We start from the raw sequence: 25,323 nt of genomic DNA, 5'->3' as shown, positions 1-25,323 counted from the left end.
GTTACAGTTGTGGATTCTGTAAGTCATTTTATATTACTTTTAATTACCTAAGTTATTGCTTTCAATTCATAAATATTTAACTTTAACTTAACATAAACAGGCATCTCACTAAAACATGTATGCGAGCGGGGGATTCTGATATCTATGGATTCCTCGAGCCACAGTCCATTCAGAGGTCTGGGCAATCGCAGTTTGAGTCTGAAAGTTACATAAAGACTTAGATGTAGAGTTCAAAATGTGATGTCTATCTTGGAGCCTACCTAAATGGGTAAGTCACACAAAATAACTGAATTTAATTAATGTTTACTAATATACTAACCCATATTCATCTCCACTGTAGCGGACACTGGAAGATGGTGGTCATCTTGCCCAAGGAACACCTAGTTGTCTGGTTTTGATCATTGCATAACATGCCAGACAGCTACCTTAAGGGGATTATTAATAGGTTAGTGTTCTTTTCAATACATTTGCATTGAAATACCTCAACGTACAACACCAGTTTTTAATTGTTACTCATCTGAAATAGTGCTTTAAAAGGTCTTAATGATGCTCCACAGCCTAAATCAAAGGCTCCTGCTAGGTGGATTGTCGTCAAGGTACGTCATTTACATAAAACTTCCACTTATATATATTTCTTTATGTGTCTGTACACTAGTTGTTTAATTAATATCCAAATTTCATTATGTATTTAGTGTAATAGACAAAAAGGAAGTACTGAATACAGCTACTATGTGATGCACTGGATGTCCACCGTCATTTTAGGAACTTTTAGGAATAATTGGGAAGCGGTAAGTTTATTTCAAACAAAATCGATTTATTTATAATTTGTATTACATTATTAACTTATTATGATTTATTTCATCATGCTGTATTTTAACGATCCTAGACCATTGGAGCCAGAGAGATTAAAGGCATTGCAGATCCAGTGGGCACAGTTTTATCTCCGAGTTAGAGATCAGACCTAAGATTTAGGGACATTATCTTTAGCTTAGTTTACTTTGGTTTAACATTTTTGACATTTTCTATGTAATATGAACATTGAATTCATTTGATGATTGTTCTTTATGATAAATCAATTATTTGATGTTTATTATCATTAAAAGTGCTTGAAAGCAGAATAAAATGTTTATTTGCTGTGAATTGGGCTTGAAATTGCATTTTACAGGTATAATTTTGGGTTTATTGTAAAAACAGAAAGTATATATAAAAAAAATACTTGAAAACAACATCGGTTATTAACAAAAACCGATGTTAATATGGTAAATAACATCGGTTATTTACAAAAACCGATGTCATCATGAACCTTAACATCAGTCATACAAAAAACCGATGTTAACTTTTGTACATTAACATTAATTATTTATACATAACCAATGCTAATGTACAAACATTAACATCGGTTATGTATAGATAATCGATGTTAACTTTGTACATTAACATCGGTTTTCTATGAATAGCCGATGTTATATACAAAGACGTACAACAAATAAGTATATGCATCATCATCGTTGACATCGGTTCTTCGAGAGAATCGATGTCAATATATAACATTAACATCGATTTTACTACAAAACCGATGTCAACTTTCGTCATGCATACACTTTTTTTGCTGTAGTTCTTTGTGTTTAACATCGGTTATTTAGAAAACCGATGTTATGATATTTATGTTAACATCGGTTTTTCAAAACTGATGTTAACGATGATACATTCAACATCGTCACTTTCAACATCAGTTTTAGAGCCGATGTAGAATGCCCTAAATAATCGATGTTGAAAGTGTAATTTCTAATAGTGATGTTTCAATATTGATGTCACACACTGGGCATCCTAGACTCGTCGAGCTGCAACTATGTTCCTTGAGACGAGATTTGCTTTTGTCTGGATTTTATCGAGCGATACTAATGTTTATTTATATGCTAATGTAATCATTTTTTGCAAATCAATAATAGAAACAAATGTTGTACTTCCAGAGACGTAAGCATACTTGTTGAACCATATCGTATTTGTGTGTGTGCGCGTGTTTACTGCCTGTAGAATTTTTGTTGCTATTTCTAACAAGTACGATTGATTTTCCATCTTTCTCAAATGGCATTGTTCTTTTCTTCCCATCTGTTGCGACTCTAGCTAAGGTATCTAACCCTTCAACTCGCAAATTAAGACCAATTCCTCCAAGCCCTATGAATGGGCCAATTCGGCAGCTCTAACATAGCAACCACCGTAAATCCACCAACAATTACTTAATGCAATCAGTTTTTTGCTTGATGCACCTTCAAAATTTGTAAAGTCCCCATCTTATCCCTTTCCTCTCACTCACTATCTTTTTCTCTCCGTTTTCCTCTTCACTGTGGGGGGCACTTGTGAGAATCCCCTTGATTGGGACAGTGACGACTTTGATGTTTTTGAGGATAATGGTGTTGAAATATAAACTTGATTTGGGCCTAAATTAATTATTTGGTTCCTTGGACTTAGTTATTTTGGGCTTAAGTAATTATGGGTCATGTTTCTAGAGAATTCTTGTAGTGTTTGGAGTGTCTAGATATTTCTTATAGTTGTAATATTCTCTAGAATACTCTTTGGATCTCTAGAGTTGAGAACTCTCTAGAATTAGTGTATCTAGAGTTCTCCTTAGAGTAGTATAAATAGAGATGTAATCCTACACATTTGTATCAAGCAAAAAATACAAAGTTCTCTCCTCCATAAAGAATTCTCCTTCCTATCAAGTTTCTATTCAAAGTCTCCAATATTCCTAAACACTTTTCCTAAACATAAAAGCCTTATTTCCAACAAAGTGGTATCAGAGCTTCAAGATCCTCAAAAGATGGCGAATGGAGGTTTTCCTTTCCAAATGCCGATGCTCACAAAGAACAACTATGATAATTGGAGTATCAAGATGAAGGCGCTACTAGGAGCTCAAGATGTGTGGGATATCGTAGAGAATGGCCTCGAGGAGCAAGATGAAGCCTCGCTAAGCCAAGGTGTAAAGGAGACGTTGAAGGAGTCAAGAAAGAGAGACAAGAAAGCTCTCTTTCTCATTTATCAATCGATGGATGAAGATACATTTGAGAAGATATCCAACGCAACGACGGCCAAAGAAGCATGGGATAAGCTTCAAACTTGCAACAAAGGAGTTGAGCAGGTAAAAACGATTCGTCTTCAAACTCTTAGAGGTGACTTTGAGCGTTTGTTTATGGAGGAGTCCGAGTCAATTTCTGATTATTTTTTTCGAGTATTGGCCGTAGTCAATCAACTTAAAAGAAATGGTGAAGATGTTGATGAGGTGAAGGTCATGGAAAAAATACTTCGAACTTTAAATCCAAGTTTTGACTTCATTGTTACCAACATTGAAGAAAACAAGGATTTAAAGACCATGACTATTGAGCAACTCATGGGTTCCTTACAAGCATACGAAGAAAAACAAAAGAGAAAAATTAAACAAAAGGAGGCTACGGAGCAACTACTACAACTCAACGTAAAGGAAGCAAACTAAGCAAATTACAAGAGCCAAAGAGGACAAGGTCGCGGCCAAGATCGTGGACGTGGACGAGGACATGGAGGAGAAGGAAGAGGTGGTTACAACAACCATTCCAACAAATTCAACAATGGAGAAAGAAGTTGGAATCCACAAGAAGTCTATATTGAGCAACCACTGGGCTATGAAGTAAAAGGGCAAGAAGAAAAAGTCTTGAAGTTGAAGAAGGCGTTGTACGGTCTCAAGCAAGCACCGAGAGCTTGGAATGTTCGAATCGACAAGTACTTTCAAGACAAGAACTTCATCAAGTGTCCATATGAGCATGCACTCTATATCAAAGCGCAAAGTGGAGATATTTTGATTGTGTGTTTGTATGTAGATGACTTGATCTTTACAGGGAACAATCCAAGCATGTTCGAAGAGTTCAAGAAAGATATGTCAAATGAATTTGAGATGACGGATATGGGGCTCATGGCATATTATCTCGGCATCGAAGTAAAACAAGAAGACAAAGGAATTTTCATCACCCAAGAAGGTTATGCCAAAGAAGTACTTAAGAAGTTCAAGATGGATGACGCCAATCCAGTTGGCACCCCGATGGAATGTGGCAGCAAGTTGAGCAAGCATGAAAAAGGAGAGAATGTGGATCTAACTCTTTACAAAAGTTTGATTGGAAGTTTACGTTACTTGACATGTACAAGGCCGGATATTCTCTATGCTGTAGGAGTAGTAAGTCGCTACATGGAAGCTCCAACCACAACTCACTTCAAGGCGGCAAAGAGAATCCTTCGATACATCAAAGGTACAACAAACTTTGGCTTGCACTATTACTCTTCTGACAATTATGACATTGTTGGCTATAGTGATAGCGATTGGAGTAGAGACTTGGATGATAGAAAGAGCACTACTGGTTTTGTGTTCTTTATGGGAGATACTGCTTTCACTTGGATGTCAAAGAAGCAACCAATAGTCACACTATCAACTTGTGAAGCCGAGTATGTCGCGGCCACATCATGCGTTTGTCATGCAATTTGGCTAAGGAACTTGTTGAAAGAGTTAAAAATGCCACAAGAAGAACCTATGGAAATATGTGTTGACAATAAATCAGCACTCGCTTTGGCAAAGAATCCAGTCTTTCATGAAAGAAGTAAGCACATCGACACCCGTTACCACTTCATAAGAGAATGCATTGAGAAGAAGGAGGTAAAGTTGAAGTATGTGATGTCTCAAGATCAAGCTGCCGACATTTTCACAAAGCCACTCAAGTTGGAAACTTTCGTGAAGCTAAGGAGTATGCTTGGAGTCACAAATCAAGTTTAAGGGGGGATGTTGAAATATAAACTTGATTTGGGCCTAAATTAATTATTTGGTTCCTTGGACTTAGTTATTTTGGGCTTAAGTAATTATGGGTCATGTTTCTAGAGAATTCTTGTAGTGTTTGGAGTGTCTAGATATTTCTTATAGTTGTAATATTCTCTAGAATACTCTTTGGATCTCTAGAGTTGAGAACTCTCTAGAATTAGTGTGTCTAGAATTCTCCTTAGAGTAGTATAAATAGAGATGTAATCCTACACATTTGTATCAAGCAAAAAATACAAAGTTCTCTCCTCCATAAAGAATTTTCCTTCCTATCAAGTTTCTATTCAAAGTCTCCAATATTCCTAAACATTTTTCCTAAACATAAAAGCCTTATTTCCAACAAATGGCCTTACTAAAGCACGAAGTGGTCTCTATTACAGATTAATCAATCCATATAAAAGTATTATGTATTGTTCAATACGTAATAGAAATTGTATTGCAGATTCAACGTCCATAATAAAAAAATACATTGTGGACTGGACAATCCATAACATATTTCTTTTAATTACGGACTGTTCAAATTGTAATAACAAGAAATAGGACCAGAACATGTTTGGCCTATATACGAAATGGCTAGTCTGTATCTATTCCAGTTGATAGAAGGCAATTTTTTTCTTTGGAATTCACTAACTCTTTCTTCCCATCACGTAATAGAAGATTAAGATGAAGGAATTTTCTTTATGAATAAACTATCGAAACATTCACGCCGTGGATCCCGGTAGATCAGAACATTAACAATTTAGACAATTCGACACATTGGATACGACAGCAGCCCCTTTTCGTGGTCAAGTTTGCAGCAGCCTTGGACTAACTCAGTTTTTTTTTGTCATAATGCAACGGAATTGTTCCACGTATCAAATGCTAATTGTTGAAGATTCAAGCTGCGTAGCCTATAAATAGCATGACTTCCAACATGCAAAACTCACCATTGCACCTGCAAAACGAAAATTATACATATCCAACAATGACGACCACCCGTGTTGCTCTCTGCCTTTTATTTGCATTCCTCTTCTACGGTATATATATTTCAATAGCATTCCACTTTTCATTTATTTTCTTCTTTTCTTTATCTCGTATGCAGACTTGTCTTAATAGTTATTACACTCATTCATGTAAGAATATAGACATTCCTGATATTAATTGTTATTATGCCCTATATGTCAACCTGGATCAAAGAATTAAGTTGTTACACCTTGTGCTACTTAATAAGATTTTCCTCACCGTTATTTTGGTGGTATACGTAAACCTTGTGTTACTGAAATATAGTATATACAAACTAATTAATCAAGTCCCAAAAGAATGAGCAACTATTTTCACAACTAAATTTTTACTTATTACACACTTTTATCGCTTTCTTTCTCTTATGATCATTATATCACTTATTACATTTATATTTTTTTCTTTCTTATTTAAATCTTACCTCCTAGCTAAGAGGATATGTTTGAGATGATACTTTGAAACCAAAAAGAGAAACAATTTTTTTTATTATATTTTAAATAGTTATTTAATATTTATAAAACTATTAAAAATTAGAATATATTAAAATATTAATTTTTGTTAATCAATCATTTTAATTTTTAAACTATCAAATTAAATAATATTTATGTGGAATAAAAGAAAATAATTTTCATTCTTTTCTCATAAAATCTAATTTTCAAACATTGGTTAACAGCCACCTCAAGGGTATTTTTTTTTTTTTTCTGTAAAACAAATTTCGGTGATATTTATAATAGGAAAACTGCTAATATGTACAGCAGCACTACCAAAATTTATAACTCCCTCCGCCTTTGATTTCTTTAAAAGGTCTTGCCTTCAAATTCTTAATTTAAATTTAACCAATCTTTATCCATAAGAATTTAACACATTTTTTTTATATAATTTCTGTACATTTTGATTTTTGTACTATATATATAGCAATGCTGTTTATGGATAAATATAAATATGCTTGTAGCAGCTGATGATTTTGGTTTTGTATGCAGCGGCTGAAGGAGCCAAGGTTAGTTTCAATAACAAGTGCACATACACGGTATGGCCAGGAACCCTAACCGGTGACCAAAAGCCCCAATTATCAACAACTGGTTTCGAGTTGGGTCCAGGAGCATCCAACTCTGTGGACCTTCCATCTCCATGGTCCGGTCGGTTCTGGGCCCGAACAGGATGCTCCAACAACAACGGAAGGTTCAGCTGCGCCACCGCCGATTGCGCCTCCGGTCAAGTCGCATGCAACGGTGCCGGTGCAATCCCGCCAGCTACTTTGGTAGAAATCACAGTTGCAGCAAACGGAGGGCAAGATTTCTACGACGTGAGCAACGTGGATGGCTTCAACGTGCCCATGTCCGTAACCCCACAAGGTGGGAGTGGCGATTGCAAAACCTCAAGTTGCCCTAAGAACATTAACTCTGTGTGCCCTGCGGAGCTTCAAGTCAAAGGGTCCGATGGCAACGTCATCGCTTGCAAGAGTGCTTGCGAGGCTTTTAAGGAAGATAGATATTGCTGCACTGGACCTAACAACACCGCAGAAACATGTCCACCTACGAACTACTCTCAGATTTTCGAGGAGCAGTGTCCCGATGCTTATTCCTACGCTTACGATGATAAGAGCAGCACTTTCACTTGCTCCAACAGGCCTGATTATGCCATCACATTCTGCCCTTGAAGTGCTCACCAGTGGAGAGATCGACTTAATTGGTTATATATCCCTCCGTTTAAAATAAGTGAATACACAAATACTATTACCCACTCATAGGTTATATAGTATGAATAATAAATCACGTGATTTCGGTGATTGTATTGATGAATTACCATCCAATTAATAAAGTTTAGCTTTTATAATTGATTTTCTGTACGTGATTAATTTGGACTGGGTGGTTTTTTTATATGTGCCGCTTTACCTTCGTTTTTAACTTCTTTGATCATTAATGGAATAACTTCTATAACGATAAAATAAAAAATATAAGAAAGAATGTTGCTTGTGTTTTGTAATTTTTTTAACAGAATGACAAATTAATCCTTTCATGTACCAAAAAAACCATGTAAACACTGTTAATTGTAAAAGGAATAGGATTGTAAAACAATGTAAGATTGCTGAGGTATTTGATCATAAAACAATTCAATCAATGGATGAGATTGTAACCAAGGAATACATACGGTTCAAAACTTGGTTGAAGCTTTTGAGTTGTGTATGTTTAAGCTTAGGAAAGCATAGACATCCCAATATTTTTAATTTGGTGTACTTGGGTTCATGATGAAATATAGTGAAGTAAGAGAATTTGATTTTAGGATTGGGATCGAGTAGGGAGCCGGTTTAATATTAGATATGTTGTTGTTTGGAGCACAGATTAAAGTCCAATATCGTGGTGGAAAGGATGCTTAGGATGAAAGGGGCACCGAGCAATTTCAAGTAAATGCCTATGTTTTCGCTTGGACCGACCATTATGCATGTTCTCGGGGTGGAGTGGATCTAGTAGTTAAATGAGCGATACCATGATTTGAAAAAAAATATTTGTGTTTAATGAATTATCCACCATTATCAGAGTGTAATGTCTTTTTTCTTTTAATTTCTGTCTTCTTCTTTTTTTGTCATTGAATTGATTTTTTCCACCAGATTTCTAAGAATTGGTAAGATAAGTGCAACATCATATTTAAATTTCATCGGATATAACCAAGTGTATTTGCTGTACATATATAATAGGGAAAACTAAGAATGGAATTTTTTTTTTTTTTTTGTGATGGGTCAAAGATGTTACACAGCTTTCTATTGAATTTAAACAAAGAGAGAAGGTCCCCCTTGCAAAACATCAGACTATATATATAATATCTAAAGGATTGGTGCGGGTCAAAGAAGATTCATTGAATGGTAATTTATGACTCTTATTAATTACAAGACTCCAGATGAGACAAGAATAGAAATTTTGTTGGACTTGAGGCGCACGATGAAGGACACGAGAGGTGAATGGGATGACCGAGTCTTTGATGCCAAGACGAAAGGAGGTAGAAGTCTGAATTGAGTAGGCATGAGAAGAGATTGATGGAGTAAGCAACTTGCAATGATGCATTTCCTTCATTTAGTCCTTAATAAAAAAAAAACTTGGTTAGACTTGCATAACTAATTGAGAAACAAAAACCAAAGCTTGTGCAACATAGGAGCATATAAGACATTGCCGAGACACAATTAATGTATAATAATTTGGTTTGACGAATCCAGTGTATGTAGGCTGGATTTGCTCACCTCATAGAAATCTTGTCCTCCGTTTTTTGCAACGGTAATTTCTGCCTAGGTTGCCGGCGGGATTGAACGGGCACCATTGCATGCGACTTGACCGGAGGCGCAGTCAGCAGTGGCGCAGTCAGCAGTGGCGCAGTCAACATAGGAGAAGATGTGTGCCCAATTAATACCTGGTAGGGAAAACATTGAGGCTTAGTCTGTCCAACTAACACCAGAAGAAATGACAGAACTTGAGTCCTTTGCTGGTGTAGATGCTATTGGAAAAATATCCAAGTCCCACATCACCTATCCAGCTTTCAAATAAACATCAAAATGATATGGAAAACTGCTAGCTCAACAGAGGCTGCAAGGTAGCAAAACCCATGAAAGTTGATACATTCTCTAAGCAACCAGAGTGCTCGCAGTTGTTTTCCATATTCTGCTTCTGTCCGGTGGGTGCCGCCAGTCCTCGCTTTGTGGTGACGAGCCCTGGCTCGAGGGGGCGTGTTAAGAATAGTCCCACATCGGATAATTCATGAACATAATAAGTGCTTATATAGCTGGGTAGACCACCCCCTTATGAACCGGTTTTTAAGGGGACCTTTCGGATGCCTTGGCTGCACTATAAAATCTAACATGGTATCAGAGCAGGCTTTGACTCTGGGACCTCGTCTTCGCTTCTGCTGCGACAAGCACCCACCATTTGTGGTTCACGCACCAAGCCCAATAAGTGTTGGGCGTGAAGGGGGTGTATTGGAAAAATATCCTAGTCCCACATCGGCTGCCTCAATCCTTGGAGTGCAGCTTATATACCTGTTGGGCAACTTCACTTAATGCCAATTGGTTTTAAGATGAAATCTAACAGATGCTGTCAAGGGTGATAGATACGGTGATGAGGTACCTACTTGGAAGAAATCTGATACTTCACCACTTTCTTCTTGGAAAGCTTCATAATGAAGTGCTTTGCTTGTACTAGTGTAGCTTAGCAAGCTGCTATTTGAAACGAACTTGGCACTACTAGAAAAAGCCTAATTACTGATGGCCAAAATCCGCCGGTAAGCACAAAAATCACTCAGTAAACCTTTGTAGTTTGACTAGTTTCTAGCAGTTGGTATGCCTTTTCTAGTGTTTTGAAGTCCGGTAGATGATTCCATATGTGTTTATGTATTTTGTCTAAATAAACAAAGGCAAGCATGTGAGAAGGCTATGGCATGACTTAAGTGCTGTGATTATTGCCTTGGAAAATAGCTCAAGTAATAAATCTTGCTTCAGTTGCGTATACTAATCTTTTAGTACAGTGGGAGTGAGTTTATACATCTACATGATTATAGATTTGTATTTTCAAAATTCTGAACAATTTAGTTTTTTCTTAACTGTTATTAGTTTCACACTATTATACTTGAGATGATATAGATTCAGAAAATCCACTAGAATCGGTCTAATGGCGGAAAATTTGGATAGTTTGCATGTTATCCGAGGTTCAAATCTCATTGTTGTTATTAAAAAAAAAAAATTACATTTTCAAAAATGGCGTCACTTGAAAGCTTAATTAGCCTTTGTTTCTTTAGTTACATAATATTGAAGCATAGTATACAACTTAATCTGTATGATTAAAAAAAAAAACTTAATATGTAACTCTTGAGATATATTTCTTAATAATTAAAGAGAATTAGATATATTTTGTATAATAATAATAATAATAATAATAATAATAATAATAATAATAATAATAATAATAATAATAATAATTTAAATATATTTAAAATAAATTTTATTTATTATAATAAATTATGAAACATTCTACATTTTGTTATTGGGAAACCTTAGTAGTCCAAGGATTTATTACAACATCAATGAGTCTAATGGAACTACATATAATTTTTGCGTGAGATATGTTTTTAATCTGTTCAACATAATTGATGAATTTAGACTGGTTGATCTTACGAAAATTATTACATTCATAAAAAAATATAAAGTTAACCCTAAAAAACTATTACATCCATTAAAATAAGAATTTAAGGAGTACAACAACTAAAATTGAGGCGTACATACATTATGCAGTGAATTGAAGTCAATTGTGGAAGAAATGAAAAAATTTAATGGTTTTAAAATAATGTTTTTTTACTGTGAGCTAGGTTAATAAATTACATCTATGCTGCACTTTAAAAGTAATTCATCTAATTCTACTTTTATTATCAAATAGTATACTCAATTTTTTTTTATCCTCTATGTTCTTTGAAAATCATTGCCTTTACCAGAAAAATTTATATTGTGTGGAAACAATGTTCATATACATAAATCTGTGGAAACAATACTTATATTATAGCTAGATTGATGATATTTTAGATTATATTTCATATTATGGACATAATTTTCAGTTTTTCAAAAAAAAATATTTTACACGTAATATTAATATTAAGAAGATCTAATTCAATTGATTTGACCATTGTATATAAGTTGATGTAAATTAATTTCCTTATACTAAACTTTGATTCCTATATAAATAAAAAATATTATAGACACCATTCATAATTACACGTGTATTATATTAAAAAAGTTAAAAGTTATTAGAGACAGTTGCTCCAATGTCTTCCAAGTAGATTCGTCTGCCTCATTTATTATTAATTTTTCAAAATCAATTATATGATAAACATATATACACTAATTATTATTATGAACTTTTTTTTTCAAAACCAATTTGATCTTATTTTAGTATGATTAAAAAACAAAGTTCATCTCAACTTAATGATCAAATTGACCCGTATTTATTTAAATAAACATCTTAATGCTAACTTGAAGCTTTCAAGACAACTTTTCTCATACTAACTGTGACCCGACCCGTTAAAGGGTGTCTTCGGCCTCATATATTCCAGGGAAAGAAAAAAAAAACGTATTTTAGCAGGAACTCAACCTTGTCGCTTTCCCGTTTGAACTTTGAAATCTTGAACTTGACCCCATCAGGACTGATCATGAAAGTATAGTCTTTCGTGATGAAATTAATCGTGGAGTTTTTTTTTTTAAAAAATAAAATAAAATTTTTTATGGAGTCGTTAACGCGTAAGTGGGAAGTGGGAATGCTATGTTAGTGCAGGCATACCTTAATTTATGGCGAAAAAATAAATCTATGCATGCCAAAGTCCATTGGAGGAGTAATATGCATGCTAACATGCACATTTTTCGGACATTATTTTTAACATCTTGAGTATTTTAGGTAAAATTTAGGTAGGAAATCTGTTGAGAAAAAGTAATAAATTATGTTTATGACTTAGAAACTATAACTATTAACTTATTTAACAAATATTAAAATATCACTTTTATGATGTAGTAGAACCAAATATGTTTAATAAAGTAATTAAACACAAATGATTAATGTGGTGAAGTTAAAGTTAAATAATTCAAATATTATCTAAGTTTAATTTTTGATCAGATTTTATTTATCTTTTGATCACACGCCGGATTAATCAAGACTCTGATTGTCCAACATTTGTTGGGAGGATAGTTCTATCATCTTTCTACTCTGATCCGAATGGTCGCAACCTCAAACCACAATGGGTATGTCTTCATGTGGTTATATATGGTGTCTAGGTCAATCCATTTTTACCTTCTATGGGTTTATTTTCATTTCAAAAGCAAAACATCACTACTAGAATTTATAGAATTAATATGGCAGGGTTAATTTCAATTTTTCAAAAAATTGATGTTAAAAAGAAAACACAGTGGCATTTTTAGTTAACATCGGTTTTATAATTGAGGTTAACATCGATTTTTTCAATAACTAATGTTAATATCAAGTAGTTAACATCGGTTTTTCCAAAATCGAGGTTAACATCAAGTAATTAACATCAGTTTTTTTAAAATCGATGTTAATATCAATTAGTTAACATCGGTTTTTTTAAAAAAAATCGATATAGTGTTATTGGTAAATTAAAACCCCAATTCACTTTTGCCCATGCGCGCTCAGTCTGGCAAACCCTCTTTCTCCTTTGTCCTCCTCACCCTGTCGTCTCCTCCTCATTGTTGTCTCCTCCTTACCCTGTCATTGTTGTCTCCTCCTCCTCACATTGTCGTCTCACACTGAACCTACAACTGCGCTACTGAACTTGCAAACGAGTTGGGGTTCATCACTGTCACGATTAAGGTGCGTACTGTGTTACTGATAGTTTTGGATTTGAGTGTGTTCTATTTATAAATAACTGAGTGTGGGCTGAGTGTGTTCTATTTATAAATAACTGATCTTGAATGCAAAATTTGTCAGCTATTACAAATTTATGAGGTCTGAGTGTGTTCTGTTTATAAAGTTGCTTTGTTTGCCACTAATACTAGTCAGTAAAGTTGCCACTAATACTAGTCAATAAAGTTCCTTTGTTTGCTAAGTAGTAAGCACACAGTGAGTGACTGAGTGTGGTGGATTAATGAGAGTGGTGGGTATTAATGGCCACCCTAGAAAGTCCATTTGCATCAACGATGTCATTTGGCATCCCCTAAGTTGGGTTCGATTAAATGTAACTAGGATGGCTCAGCTCATGGATACCCTGGTATAGCAAGTTGTGGTGGCAATAGGAACTGGTTTTTGTCATCGGCTCTGGGATTTGGGTTTCTTGTTGTTCTGATTTTCCTAACATATCTACTTGCTGCCAAATTATTTGGCTTGCAGGTTGGTGACACACACCAAATACCATTATTTGTATGAAGTCACTATGAACTAATAAAGAATGACTGATAATATGATTTGTAAGATAAGGAGATAAACTTAACATATATGTAGTTTGTTGAATAACAGTAGTATAAAATTGCTATAAGTATATGGTCTGTTTTCTCATATTATAAATAAAAAGAGATCTTTTAGTAATTTGTCGAAACAGAATTATCTAGGTGGTCTACAATAATACAACCTCTCTTTGTGTCCCAAAATCTCAATTTCATCCACACACATCAGTTACACTCAAATGGCCTGACCCTATTCTTCTTTAACCATGCCAAATATTCTTGCACCAAATATAACATCCAAAGTCACGAACAATCTGCATAACTGCCAAATGCTAAATGTCTCTCTGTGGATCTCCTCCTACTAGGTAAGGCATAGCGTGCTAGGTGTGGATCCATTGATCTTTTAATGAATTCGTTATGGTTGTTTCTCACTGTCCACTAGCTTTTAATAAATGAGATTTGGGAAATGACATATTTTGTCTAGTCTCAAGTTTCCATATCAGTAAACAGTATGAGACTGTGAAGAAGCAAGTTATAGGAATATATAGAGCATGCAAATGTCAAGGATAATAGCAGCAGTGTGTCCACAGAACATTTTGCCATGAAGACTAAGCAAGCAGAAGCTGAGACATCACTTTTCCCTCATGTCTCTCTCTTTGTCTCTTATTTTTTTATATACATACAGTAATATACAATAGATAGGAAACCTAATAAAGCATTAAATAAAATTTATCTATAAATAGATATAAATTTGGTGATGGTGCTATTGCCTTTGGGGTAGGAGGAGTTTTTGCTGGGGCTTTTGGTGCTGCTGCAGGTGCTGGTGAAATGGCCATGGTGGTGGAGAAAAGGAGTAGGAAGAGTGAGAAGGAGAAAATAGTTGCTTGCTTCATCTTCCAGTTGCCAAGTCAAGCCCTTTGGATGGCTTTGATGATTCTGGATGAATGTGAATGATTGGAATGCAAGGTTCTTGCAATTTGTGTTTGATGAGTGGCATGTGTGAAGGAGATGGGTTATATAGAGGCCAAGGAAATGATAGGATGGTGAAATGTTATGGCTGTGAAATTTGTTAGTTGTGGAGTTTGAGGGTATATCACATCTATCATGCAGAACTAGGATCTTCTATCTAATTATTATTAGGATGAATGATGGGTACATATTGTGGTGAGAATGATAAAGCTTTGCTCCTAATTCCTAAAAAAAATTCCCTCTACCTAGCATGATGTACGGTACAGGTAATGCACCACTGATTATTGTAGTGGTGAGGGAGGATTATTTAGTTGGGAGGGAGAATGAAAAGTATTGTCTGTGAACTCTGTCTATATGTAGGTTAAGTACTAACATCTGAAAAAAATGATATGCCCAAATTCATTAAGACCCCCTGCCCTTAGTTTTGTATTATATAATTCAATAAAGTAATTTTAATGTTAGAAGGGGAGATAGATTTGCTTGAATTATGAATTTTTTAACTGCACAGCCAGCAATTGTTTCTAAAACTATAGGGGACCGTAGAATAGTAGTCTATTGTATTATTTGTGAGCTGTATTTTGACCGTAGCTGACACCCATATGCGTTTTTTTTTTGCCATTTTTGTCCCCTAGATTCGATCCTATCCATTCTGTGTAATATTCAGGCTATACATTCCTCTGCATAACCAATGATTAACTAATGAAAAAGTGGTCCTTCACTCAACAATTGTCTTAGATTTTGTCCCTCCCTTTGTTACTTTTTATTTCATTTCATGGAGCTCTACTGATACTGTGTGGTGCCAAACATGGTTGACAATTGAGTCAATACCCAAGAGCCTACTCAAAATCCATCGAGTCCTTATTATGTACATCCCAATAGCTAAAGTTTATGACTTCACCTAGTCTGTATCCTTTAAAGAAGCAAGTCATGTCTAAAAACATTTTCTTCTCAAATTCCTGTAAACTATCATAGCTTACTCTTAGGATTTCCTGAATATTTTTATGAGGAATTCTTTCATAAGCATCTAATGCTGACTTCCAATCCAGCTCTGTTTTACCACATAAAATGGAACCTATTATTTCCAGTGATAATGGAAGGCCATTTGAATGTTGTATTACTCTATTTGCAATGTCTATATAACTAGGATTAACTTGTTTCCTCTGAAGGCCCTCCAGTTGAACAATTCAAGGGCTTCTTCATGATTTAGTTCTTCTACTTCATAGGCTCTTTCAACACCATGAACATGCAGCAGATGTATATCTGTAGTTGTGATAGTAATTCTGCTTCCAAAACCAAACCAATCTAGTCCACCTGCAAGATGTTCTAATTGAACCAACTTGTCAACATCATCCAAAACCAAAAGAATTTTCTTTTTACAGAGCCTGCTTTTAATTATTGGAATTCCGTCTAATTTTTAGAGTAATTTATACTCTCCTCCCTTGAGCTTTGTCTGTATAACATAAAACCCTAAATTTTCTCCAATATTACACTACACCCCATTTGTAGTGGCTAACTAAAAGGGATGCTAATAACTATCAATTAAATATGAGTACCATTATCTGGATGGAAATGATGACAGGGACCAAACTGATTTGTTGTTTACCATTATTTGGGCAATTTGGTATAGATGGAATATTGCTTGGTTGTTTCCTGTTTCAAAATCAAAGATTTGACTGGAAAAATGTATTAGACAAAGCTTTTTAGTCACTGCCTCTTCCTAGACAGCGCCAAAACCATCAATCGAATTAAGAACATATGTTGCTGGGAACTACATGGCTGCTATTATAACAATGTGGTACATACATGTTTTAGCTCGTTTTGTTACAGCAAGCACGGACAACCTCCTAGGCATCCTTGCTATCCCAAAAGGCCAGGATACCATAATCAAGCATCCAATGGAGTTGCTGCCAACAACATCACTGCAAATGCAGTCCATGAAGCAACAAAAAACAATGGAAATGAGGAAGATTCTTTTGGACTAAGTTTGAATATCACACCAACACAATATCAAAGTTTAATTGCTTCATTATAATTTTGACTAGTGTTACAATATATATATATATATATATATATATATATATATATAAGTCAAAATTATATAACTTAGGGAGTTGGCACCAATTCGAGCAACCATACCTAGTAACATAAGCAATTAACTTCATATCTTCCTTTGGAGTCCAAGTACCTTTCCTCATTCCACTTTTGTCACAAGACGGTGTTCTCACCATTTTTGTGAAAAAGAAAAACAAATGTACTCGAACTCACTTGAATGTTTCAATGTTTGTGTTTGCTTTTGAATGTTATTGCACAACTATTCAAACTTACACCTTATGGTATGATTCATTATTGTAGGTGGTTATTGAGTTCTTTATTGGATATGATTATTGCTATGTTTTTGGACCGTGCTGCTCATTATCATAGGTACAAATATTTGTTACCAATTAATGTTTTTATTACTTGTTCACTGCCATTAATGACAACTAATATATGCTATGCAAATTATGTTCATGATGAGTAAACCTTAGATTCCCGTTTGAGATTGAATATAATGATTCTTGCAGACAGTTTGCATTAATCATCGTATTCAATCTTGAATTGTCCGTTTGAAAAATTTGGGGAGACTAATATTTTTATGGTAGATTCATGCATTAAGGTTAACATTATTTTGTTTAATTTGATGAAATTTTGGTATAATGCATTTCTAGTTGTTCTCTAAGTGCATAATTGATTATCGGGGAATTAATCTCACTGATTTCATGTCGTGTACTTGGAGACCAATGCGAAATGCTGTCAAAATTTTGTCAAATTTAACAAAATAGAATCAACTTTGACGTATGAAGCTAGCATAAAAAAAATATCTTCCTGAATGGGATAAGGCCACACCTATAATAAAAAAGTGAGATTTTCATGCATCGGATAACTTTGTGAGTATCACGGAGTTATTATTTAGATGGATCGAAGTTGGATGAACAAAAGTCGCATGAGTCCTACATATGAGGAAGGCGTAGAAGAGTTCTTGCAATTTGCCTCCAAAAGAAGTTGATTGAATGAGGATAGAAATTTTTTTTGTCCTTGTATAAATGGTTTAAATGGGAGACGACAAATATTGGACAACATACGAGAGCATCTATTGTGTGATGGGATTAAGAAGAATTATACAACGTGGATATGACATGGTGAATTGACAGGCATGCAGAGTGGGTCCCAATCTGAACCGTTTGATGTAGAAAAGGGAGATCGCTTGGAGGATATGATTCGTGACCTTGGACAAAAGTCTTTTCAGCAAGCACATGCCCCTATGTATGATACATTGCAAAGTGATTCAAAGAAGTCTTTGTATTCGAGGTGCAAAAATTCCTTGATGATGTTGTCAACGGTGTTAAGTCTAGTTAATGTCAAGGCCAGATATGGATGGAGTGACAAAAGCTTTAGTTCACTATTTCAAGTAGTGCACGATATGCTTCCAGAGGACAACATGTTGCCTAAAAGTTACTATTAGGCCAAGAAGATATTGTGTTCGATGGGTATGGAGTATCAGAAGATTCATGTTTGCCCGAATGATTGCATACTGTACAGACATGAATTTCAAGAAATTTCCAAATGTCCTAAGTGTGGGGTATCACAGTACAAAGTGAAGGATGATGACGAGTGTAGTAGTGACGAAAACTCAAAGAAGGGCCACCCAACGAAGGTGTTGTGGTATCTTCCCATCATTCCAAGGTTTAAGCGTCTGTTTGCTAATGGAGATGACGCAAAAGACCTTACATGGCATGCAAATGAGAGAAACTGCGATGGAATGCTCTGTCAATGTTTATCTAAGTCCATTGATTGAAGACTTGACAAAGTTATGGGATGAAGGGGTTTTAGTGTTTGATGAGTTTCGGAATGAGACTTTTCAAAGGCGTGCAATGCTTTTTTGTACCATTAATGACTTTCCAGCATATGGGAATTTGAGCAGTTACAGTGTTAAGGGCCATTGTGCATATCTGTGAAGAAGACACAAGTTACATACAACTGAAACATGGTAGGAAAATAATGTACATTAGGCATCGATGTTTTCTAAAACCTCATCACCCTTACAAGCGATTGAAAAAACATTTAATGGAAGTCCAGAGCATGAACTATGCCGATACCGTTAACTGGTGATCAGGTCTTCCAGCGGGTTAAACATCTTAATACTATATTTGGAAAAACCCAAAAGAAGGAAAAAAGTAAGACTTGCACATGGAAGAAGAGGTCGATTTTCTTTGATCTTCCGTACTGGTCTGATCTGGACGTTAGACATTGTATTGATGTTATGCATATGGAGAAAAATGTATGTGATAGTGTCATTGGGACGCTCCTTAACATTCAAGGCAAGATGAAAGATGGTTTGAATACTCATCAAGATCTTGCTAAGATGGGTATACGATCGCAGTTGCTTCCAATGTCTGATGGTAAGAAAATATACTTGCCTCCAGCTTGTCATACTTTGTCCAGAAAAGAGAATATTAGTTTTTGTCAGTGTCTGCACCGGGTCAAAGTCCAACAAGGATACTCTTCAAATATAAAGAGTCTTGTGCAGTTGAAGGATCTTAAGTTGGTAGGGTTAAAGTCTCACGATTGTCACGTCTTGATGCAACAATTGTTAATCGTGGCCATACAAGACATTTTGTCTAACAAAGTCAGGTTTGCCATAACTCGGGTGTACTTTTTCTTCAATGCCATATGTAGCAAAGTCCTTGATCCTGTGAAGTTAGATGAGCTACAAAACAAGGCTACTATTATAATGTGTTAGTTGGAGATGTATTTTCCTCCTGCTTTCTTTGACATCATGGTTCACTTAATTGTTCATCTGGTCAGAGAAGTCAGATGTTGTGGTCCTTTTTATTTGCGGTGGATGTACACGGTTGAGCAATACATGGAGATCTTAAAAGGGTGTACCAAGAATCTACATCGTCTGGAAGCATTTATTGTTGAAAGGTACATTGCAGAAGAAGCCATTGAATTTTGTTCAGAGTACATTGAAAATGCTTAACCTGTTGGACTTCCCGAGTCTCGGCATGATGAAATAGTGGGAGGCAAGGGTTCAAGAGGATTGAATGTTATCACTCCAACTGTAGAAGATTTGCCACAAGCTCATTTGTATGTGTTGAATAACAGTAATGAAGTTTTGCCATACATACTTCGCCATGAAGGTTTAGTGAAGGAAAGTAATCCAAAAATGTCAAAGAACAGGGTCTTGAAAAAGCATAACAAGACTTTCCTAGATTGGTTTAAAGATACAATCTTTGTTGATGATAATGCTTTTGAAACGTAAGGAAAGCTTGCAGATGGGCTTAAAAGAAATGTTATAACTTGGCAAGGATACAATATAAACAAGTATTCCTTCTATACAAAAGTGCAAGACGAGAAAAGCACAATGCAAAATAGTGAGGTCATCCTAAGGGCTGAATCTCAACACTTTGCTAGTGTACATGATGATAATCCCCGTGTAGCTTTCATCCCTTACTTTGGGTTCATTGAAAAAATTTGGGAGCTTAACTATATCAAATTTATTGTCTGTGTTTTCAAATGTAAATGGGTTGACAGCAACACTTGTGTGCGGACTGATGATGTAGGATTTACGTTGGTATATCTAAAGAAACTCGCTTACCAGAATAACCCTTTCAACATGGCAGAACAAGCTAAATAGCTATTTTATGTTCAAGACCCTTGTGATGAAAGGTGGTTAGTGGTTCTTCACAGGAAAAAATTGGCGTTAATGTTGAAGATGATGATTCATACATTGATACTTATGTTAGTCCTTTGTCCACACAAATGTTTCCTAACATCGTCGGAGAAGAAGCTGACGATGTTCATGTTAATCGTAATGATCCTGATGAAGAAGGATTAATTAACATCATCTAATGTAATTTTCTTATTATGTATTTCATTTAAGTCCATTCATTTACATAAGTTATTTAGTTTTGTGATAATGTTAATTAACTAATGTTTTCTTCTTTGCAGGCAAATGGCTACACCGCCCAACTCTCCTCCTCCTCCTCCTCCTACTAGTACAACATTGCATTTGCCGTCTACCTTGAAGCGGACAAGAAAGGCCACACGCCTAAGATCCCTGGAGACTAGACCAGTTGGGGCAGAGAAACCCCCAGTCCATGTGGATCCTGCTACCGGGAAAGCGGACGGTCCCCACAGAAAGAAGTTAAGAACATATTTGGGGATCATCACTCGTGATAAGGTGGATGTGACATACGAGATTTGGAAGCAAGTCCCTGCTGATTAGAAGGATTTGATATGAGAGGATATTCAGGTATTTTAGTTTTCATGTTGCATATTGTTTGTTAACTAAAAATTAGAATTTAGTAACAATGAAACGCAATTTTTTGTTTGTCAGGCTGAATTTGATATCCTTAAAGCATCTAATGTAAGGACAAAAAAGAAAATACTTCAGACTGTAGGGGAGCGGTGGAGATAGTTTAAGTCTGATTTGACGTCCAAATGGGCACTTGCAGTTGACAAGGGCAGTGTCGACGACACTGTGTGTGAAAAGTACGACATTAGCAAGGAGAAGTGAGCCCAATTTTGTCAGACCCGCAAAGACCCTTCGTGGGAGGTAAGTTTGTGATTTTCATTGTTTTAAATAGTAGATTCACTTTCTGTTATACTTTGTAATGATAACTTTCAATACTGTTAATTTCTACAGGATGTGTGAAAGAAGGCATAGGCCATCCAGAAACAAAACACTACCCCTCACGTATTGTCTCGTAGGGATTATGAATATTTAGAAAATAAGTTGATGGATGAGAAGAGAAAAAAAAAACTGGAGGAAGCTGCTCAATCCAGAAGCACTGACACCGTGATTGATTCTTCATCCCTCATCAGACGACACGTGAAGTGGAAGATGGCCCGCATGAAGAAAATTGGTCAAATGACGTCTGAGGCAGCAAAGGAAATTACTGAGAAGATTGTAAGTCACTTTCAATTAATAATTGTAATTATTTATATTTATTGTGTGATTGAGTAAACCAATAAATGTATTCTTTACAGGATTCGTTTGAGGAGGAGGCCTCACAGGGTTCATTTGTCGCCCATGGACGTCAGGATGTACTGACTGTTGCTATTGGGCGACCAGAACACCCTGATCGTATGGGTGCTGCTGGAGTCGGTGTCATGATTGTAACATCCCAATTTTTGTAATCTAGATTAAAAAGGATTGTTATTTATAAATAAATAGAGTTTTAGAAAAATGATGAGATTTTATAAATAAATAAATAAGGAGATATAATTATTAATTAAAATAATGATTTGAGAGAAAATAAAAAGGGTATTTCATTTATTTGTTTGATAGAAAATAAAATAGAGTTTGTTTTTATAAAATAAATAAATATAGAGCAAATAATAGGCTGAATACCCTAGGTATAAATAGTTATGTTAATTCAGGTGTCTCTTTTTGGCCTCATTTTCGTTTTTCCCCTTCTCCTCTCAAAACTCTTTTTTTTCCGCAGTCCACCTAACATGTCTTAGAAAAACGACTATCTCGGACTCCTTCACCGTTGGATTGTCGTGAAATTGGAGTACCACGTTCGCAACCCAATTTCGAACATTCTCACCGTTGGAAATTTTAAAATCATATCTGAGCTTAGAGGAAAACCCTTCGTATTGTAGCATTTTAATTTCCCGCAGAAACCCAAAATTGTCTCGGTAAAACTAAGATTTCGGTTTCGTTAACCGTTGGATTTTCATGAAATTTGGATATGTTGTTCGAAATTCAATTGCGCACACTTCCACCGTTGGGATTTTTGAGACAATATTTGTGGAGGGAGAAAAAGGAATCGCATGAAGATAGTATAAGTGGAGGTTTCAATCTCTTCTCCGTCTCTCTGACGTTTGGGAATTCTTTTGAAGCAGTCAGACGAATAACTGAAGGAATCTCAGGGAACCGCTAGAGATGTTACTATCGCTGGCTGAAGACACGTGAGTCCGCTCAGAGGTAAGGGATGAGTTTATCGCAATTGAGGGTTAGAATGAACATGTGTAAGGATCCTTAGAGAACTAAATTTGGGTTTATTTTTGGATATTTATTGAATTATAATTTTCCCTTTATGATTATAAATATAATATTATTGTGTTCTATGTAGCAATTGATGTCCTTATGAAAATTGATTGATAAACTTGAGTGTTCTTGATGTCTTTGTGTTTAACCCATGATTTTGATATAATTGTGAGAAACTATTTCAGGGGTTTTACACCCCATGTTGTGATAAAATCTTTTATATAAATTGTTACGTTGAGGTTATGAGATGATGATTCAAATTGTGAGTATAAGATAAATTGAACATGTGACAGATGATGAAATACATGTGCATTGAGATGAGATGTGTGTATTGAGTTGTGAACTATGAACTGTGCAATGCAATCACACAATTGTAAGACCCTTTAAGGGCGACGAGTATTGTGATGGGATCCACTATGGGAATCCAACGGGTTAAAATGACTTTGAAAACAATTGAGTAAATGTGTGTATTGCATAGTTCATAGGTAAAGTGTATATGATTCATGAGATGTGATAACATGTTAAATTGAGATTATATCATTGTGATGGAGATTAAGTGTATGTGATAAATTGAGTATGTATATGATTGAGATACATATGTTCATTGAGTTGTGAACTATGAATTATACAATCACACGACCATAAGTCCCTTTAAGGACGACGAGTTAATGCTAAGTCCCTTTTAGGGCGACGAGTTGATGCTAAGTCCCTTTTTGGGCGACGAGTTAATGTTAAGTCTCTTTAAGGGCGACGAGTTAATGATAAGACCCTTAAAGGGCGACGAGTTAAAATTATTTTGAGAACAATTGAGGAGTTGTGTGTTTTGTACAGTTCATAGATAGAGTCTGTGTGCTAAAATGTTTTCTGGGTTGGACCTGAATCAGGAGGGAGAGGCCCTGACAGACTCTTCGGAGTGTAGGCCTTGGGGGTCACACGGTTTGAGTGCTCCTTTAAGCCTATATTGATCACATATGGTTGGAGCATTCTTGCAAAACGCTGTGACCCTGACTGGTCTCCCTATGATATTACCTAGTAAGAGTGACTTGACTTATTATTGTGTGGTTTGTCTTGTCATGTACTCCTAGGCGCCCGACGAGGTTTTTCACTGACATGGTACCACATTGCATATAGGTTTGAGTCTTAACATAACTGTCGCATACGCTTGCTAATTGTTTATTATGAAATTGATGTGTTATTATGTCTTGATCGGAGTGTGTGATTTCTGTGTATAGTGATTGATGATTGAAAGGTATGATTGATGGATGAAAAGTGTGATTGATGAATGACAAAGTGATGAAATAATGTGAGATATGCCAAGTAAATTATATTTGGCTACTATATGTTGTGTTGTTTCTCTCTAGTAGTTAGAAATGTGATAACTCACTCCCGGTTTGCTGTTTGTGTTTGGATCCTGTGATGATCTTGAACTTTGTGTTCGGGGGAGTAGATGAATAGGTGGATGACTATGAAGAACCTCATGCTAGAGGACACGCGAACACCACGCTCTGATAGGATGTGACATTAGGATATAGGTTCTATATTAATTGTATGAGACTTAGATGACCTTCTTTGAGTCGAGATGACTTTATTATTTATTTGGACAAGTTTGAATATGATGTAGAAGAAAGTGAATGTGAGCCTTTTACCCATTTGAAAAGCTTGTAGTTAAAAATGTTTTAAAAATACTTTTAATTAATATTTGAATTTTTATTCCTTTATTAATATATATGTGAGGGGTAGAGGGTGTCACAATGATCAAATAATACTTTGGACCGGCTCCAAGGAATTTCCATATGTCTACCTCCATGGCCCTCGAAAACCTAGAGCAGCTGACGCAACAAATCAGGGACCAGCTGGAGGAGTCGATCACAGAAAAAGTAACTCAACAGCTAATGTTTTCCTTCAGCCACATGCAATCCCAGTTTCAGTCACAGATACAATCACAAGGACTCGCACTGCCTCCTGAGCCTGAGGTTGGTCCTTTAGCTGCTCGTGTCAGCATAAATGAGAGTTATGTTGATTCCTCAGGGAACGATCGACACACGGGTGACTCAAACAAATGCGGGTTGTACATCAAAGACAATCCTCCCTGCCTGGTTTCCCTAGGAAGACTTTATGAGGGATCCACAACCGTTCACAACATTCATTTGTTGCATGATCAAATCAAGGTTGGTGTTGAGGGGGTTAGAGATGCAGATGTTCTCATTCCTGTACCCACTAAAGAGGTTAAGTGAGTGGGGTTGGCACTTAACACCTTCATTGCTTGGCCGACACATCTTGTCAAGCGTTTATCAGAACAGGGATTTCAGTGTCATTAAATTCTTCTTTTTTCAATTAAAGTGTTCACTGTAATTAAATTATGTTAATTAACTATGTTGGATAAACAGGGAGTTGTGGGACCCGTGAAACCTGCAGATAGGCCGGATCATGATGTCGATGATCCTTTATATCTGATGACATTGACCATCCCACAGCTTTTTCTGAAGTCGTTGCAGGTTATGTGGGATGCTACTATGTTTGGGGTGTTTAATGAGAACTTCCCCTTGTACATAAAGCATGAAGATCTGTCTGAAATAGCAC

The 25,323-nt window shown here is 35.8% G+C and overlaps 4 protein-coding genes and 1 pseudogene across 4 annotated transcripts; 4 read left to right on the top strand and 1 right to left on the bottom strand.

Moving 5' to 3' along the window:
* The first annotated feature begins 221 nt into the window (after positions 1-221).
* On the top strand, positions 222-917 carry LOC102659984 (uncharacterized; annotated as a pseudogene).
* Positions 918-2,776: 1,859 nt separating this feature from the next.
* LOC112998122 (uncharacterized) lies at positions 2,777-3,487 on the top strand. The gene has a single exon (XM_026123998.2). It carries the CDS (start codon positions 2,819-2,821, stop codon positions 3,485-3,487), a length of 669 nt encoding a protein of 222 aa, XP_025979783.1. The 5' UTR covers positions 2,777-2,818.
* Positions 3,488-5,688: 2,201 nt separating this feature from the next.
* LOC100816057 (thaumatin-like protein 1b) lies at positions 5,689-7,660 on the top strand. Its single transcript, XM_003535160.5, has 2 exons — positions 5,689-5,844; positions 6,808-7,660. The coding sequence occupies exons 1-2, from the start codon at positions 5,730-5,732 to the stop codon at positions 7,482-7,484; spliced, it is 792 nt and encodes a 263-aa protein (XP_003535208.2). The 5' UTR covers positions 5,689-5,729; the 3' UTR covers positions 7,485-7,660.
* An 8,180-nt stretch (positions 7,661-15,840) lies between these two features.
* LOC102663604 (uncharacterized) lies at positions 15,841-16,936 on the bottom strand. Its single transcript, XM_006589772.1, has 3 exons — positions 16,845-16,936; positions 16,512-16,627; positions 15,841-16,019 (listed from the first exon to the last, which is right to left on the bottom strand). Exons 1-3 carry the CDS (start codon positions 16,934-16,936, stop codon positions 15,841-15,843), a joined length of 387 nt encoding a protein of 128 aa, XP_006589835.1.
* Positions 16,937-21,404: 4,468 nt separating this feature from the next.
* Positions 21,405-21,937, top strand: LOC112998120 (uncharacterized). Its single transcript, XM_026123997.2, has 2 exons — positions 21,405-21,657; positions 21,738-21,937. The coding sequence occupies exons 1-2, from the start codon at positions 21,487-21,489 to the stop codon at positions 21,885-21,887; spliced, it is 321 nt and encodes a 106-aa protein (XP_025979782.1). The 5' UTR covers positions 21,405-21,486; the 3' UTR covers positions 21,888-21,937.
* The last annotated feature ends 3,386 nt before the right edge of the window (positions 21,938-25,323 follow it).

This window comes from Glycine max, chromosome 10, assembly GCF_000004515.6.
Source record: "Glycine max cultivar Williams 82 chromosome 10, Glycine_max_v4.0, whole genome shotgun sequence".
Lineage (NCBI taxonomy): Eukaryota > Viridiplantae > Streptophyta > Magnoliopsida > Fabales > Fabaceae > Glycine > Glycine max.
The sequence above is the reverse complement of the archived record's forward strand: the minus strand, read 5'-3'. Positions and strand labels throughout refer to the sequence as shown.

Coding starts and splice junctions, on each gene's coding strand:
- LOC112998122 (XM_026123998.2), top strand. CDS start 2,819: ATGGCGAATGGAGGTTTTCCTTTCCAAATGCCGATGCTCACAAAGAAC.
- LOC100816057 (XM_003535160.5), top strand. CDS start 5,730: ATGACTTCCAACATGCAAAACTCACCATTGCACCTGCAAAACGAAAAT. Junction 5,845..6,807: donor ATTTGCATTCCTCTTCTACG/GTATATATATTT, acceptor TTTTGTATGCAG/CGGCTGAAGGAGCCAAGGTT.
- LOC102663604 (XM_006589772.1), bottom strand. CDS start 16,936: ATGGTGAGAACACCGTCTTGTGACAAAAGTGGAATGAGGAAAGGTACT. Junction 16,628..16,844: donor TTAATTGCTTATGTTACTAG/GTATGGTTGCTC, acceptor CTGCATTTGCAG/TGATGTTGTTGGCAGCAACT. Junction 16,020..16,511: donor AACAAAACGAGCTAAAACAT/GTATGTACCACA, acceptor AACATCTTGCAG/GTGGACTAGATTGGTTTGGT.
- LOC112998120 (XM_026123997.2), top strand. CDS start 21,487: ATGGATGAGAAGAGAAAAAAAAAACTGGAGGAAGCTGCTCAATCCAGA. Junction 21,658..21,737: donor AGGAAATTACTGAGAAGATT/GTAAGTCACTTT, acceptor TATTCTTTACAG/GATTCGTTTGAGGAGGAGGC.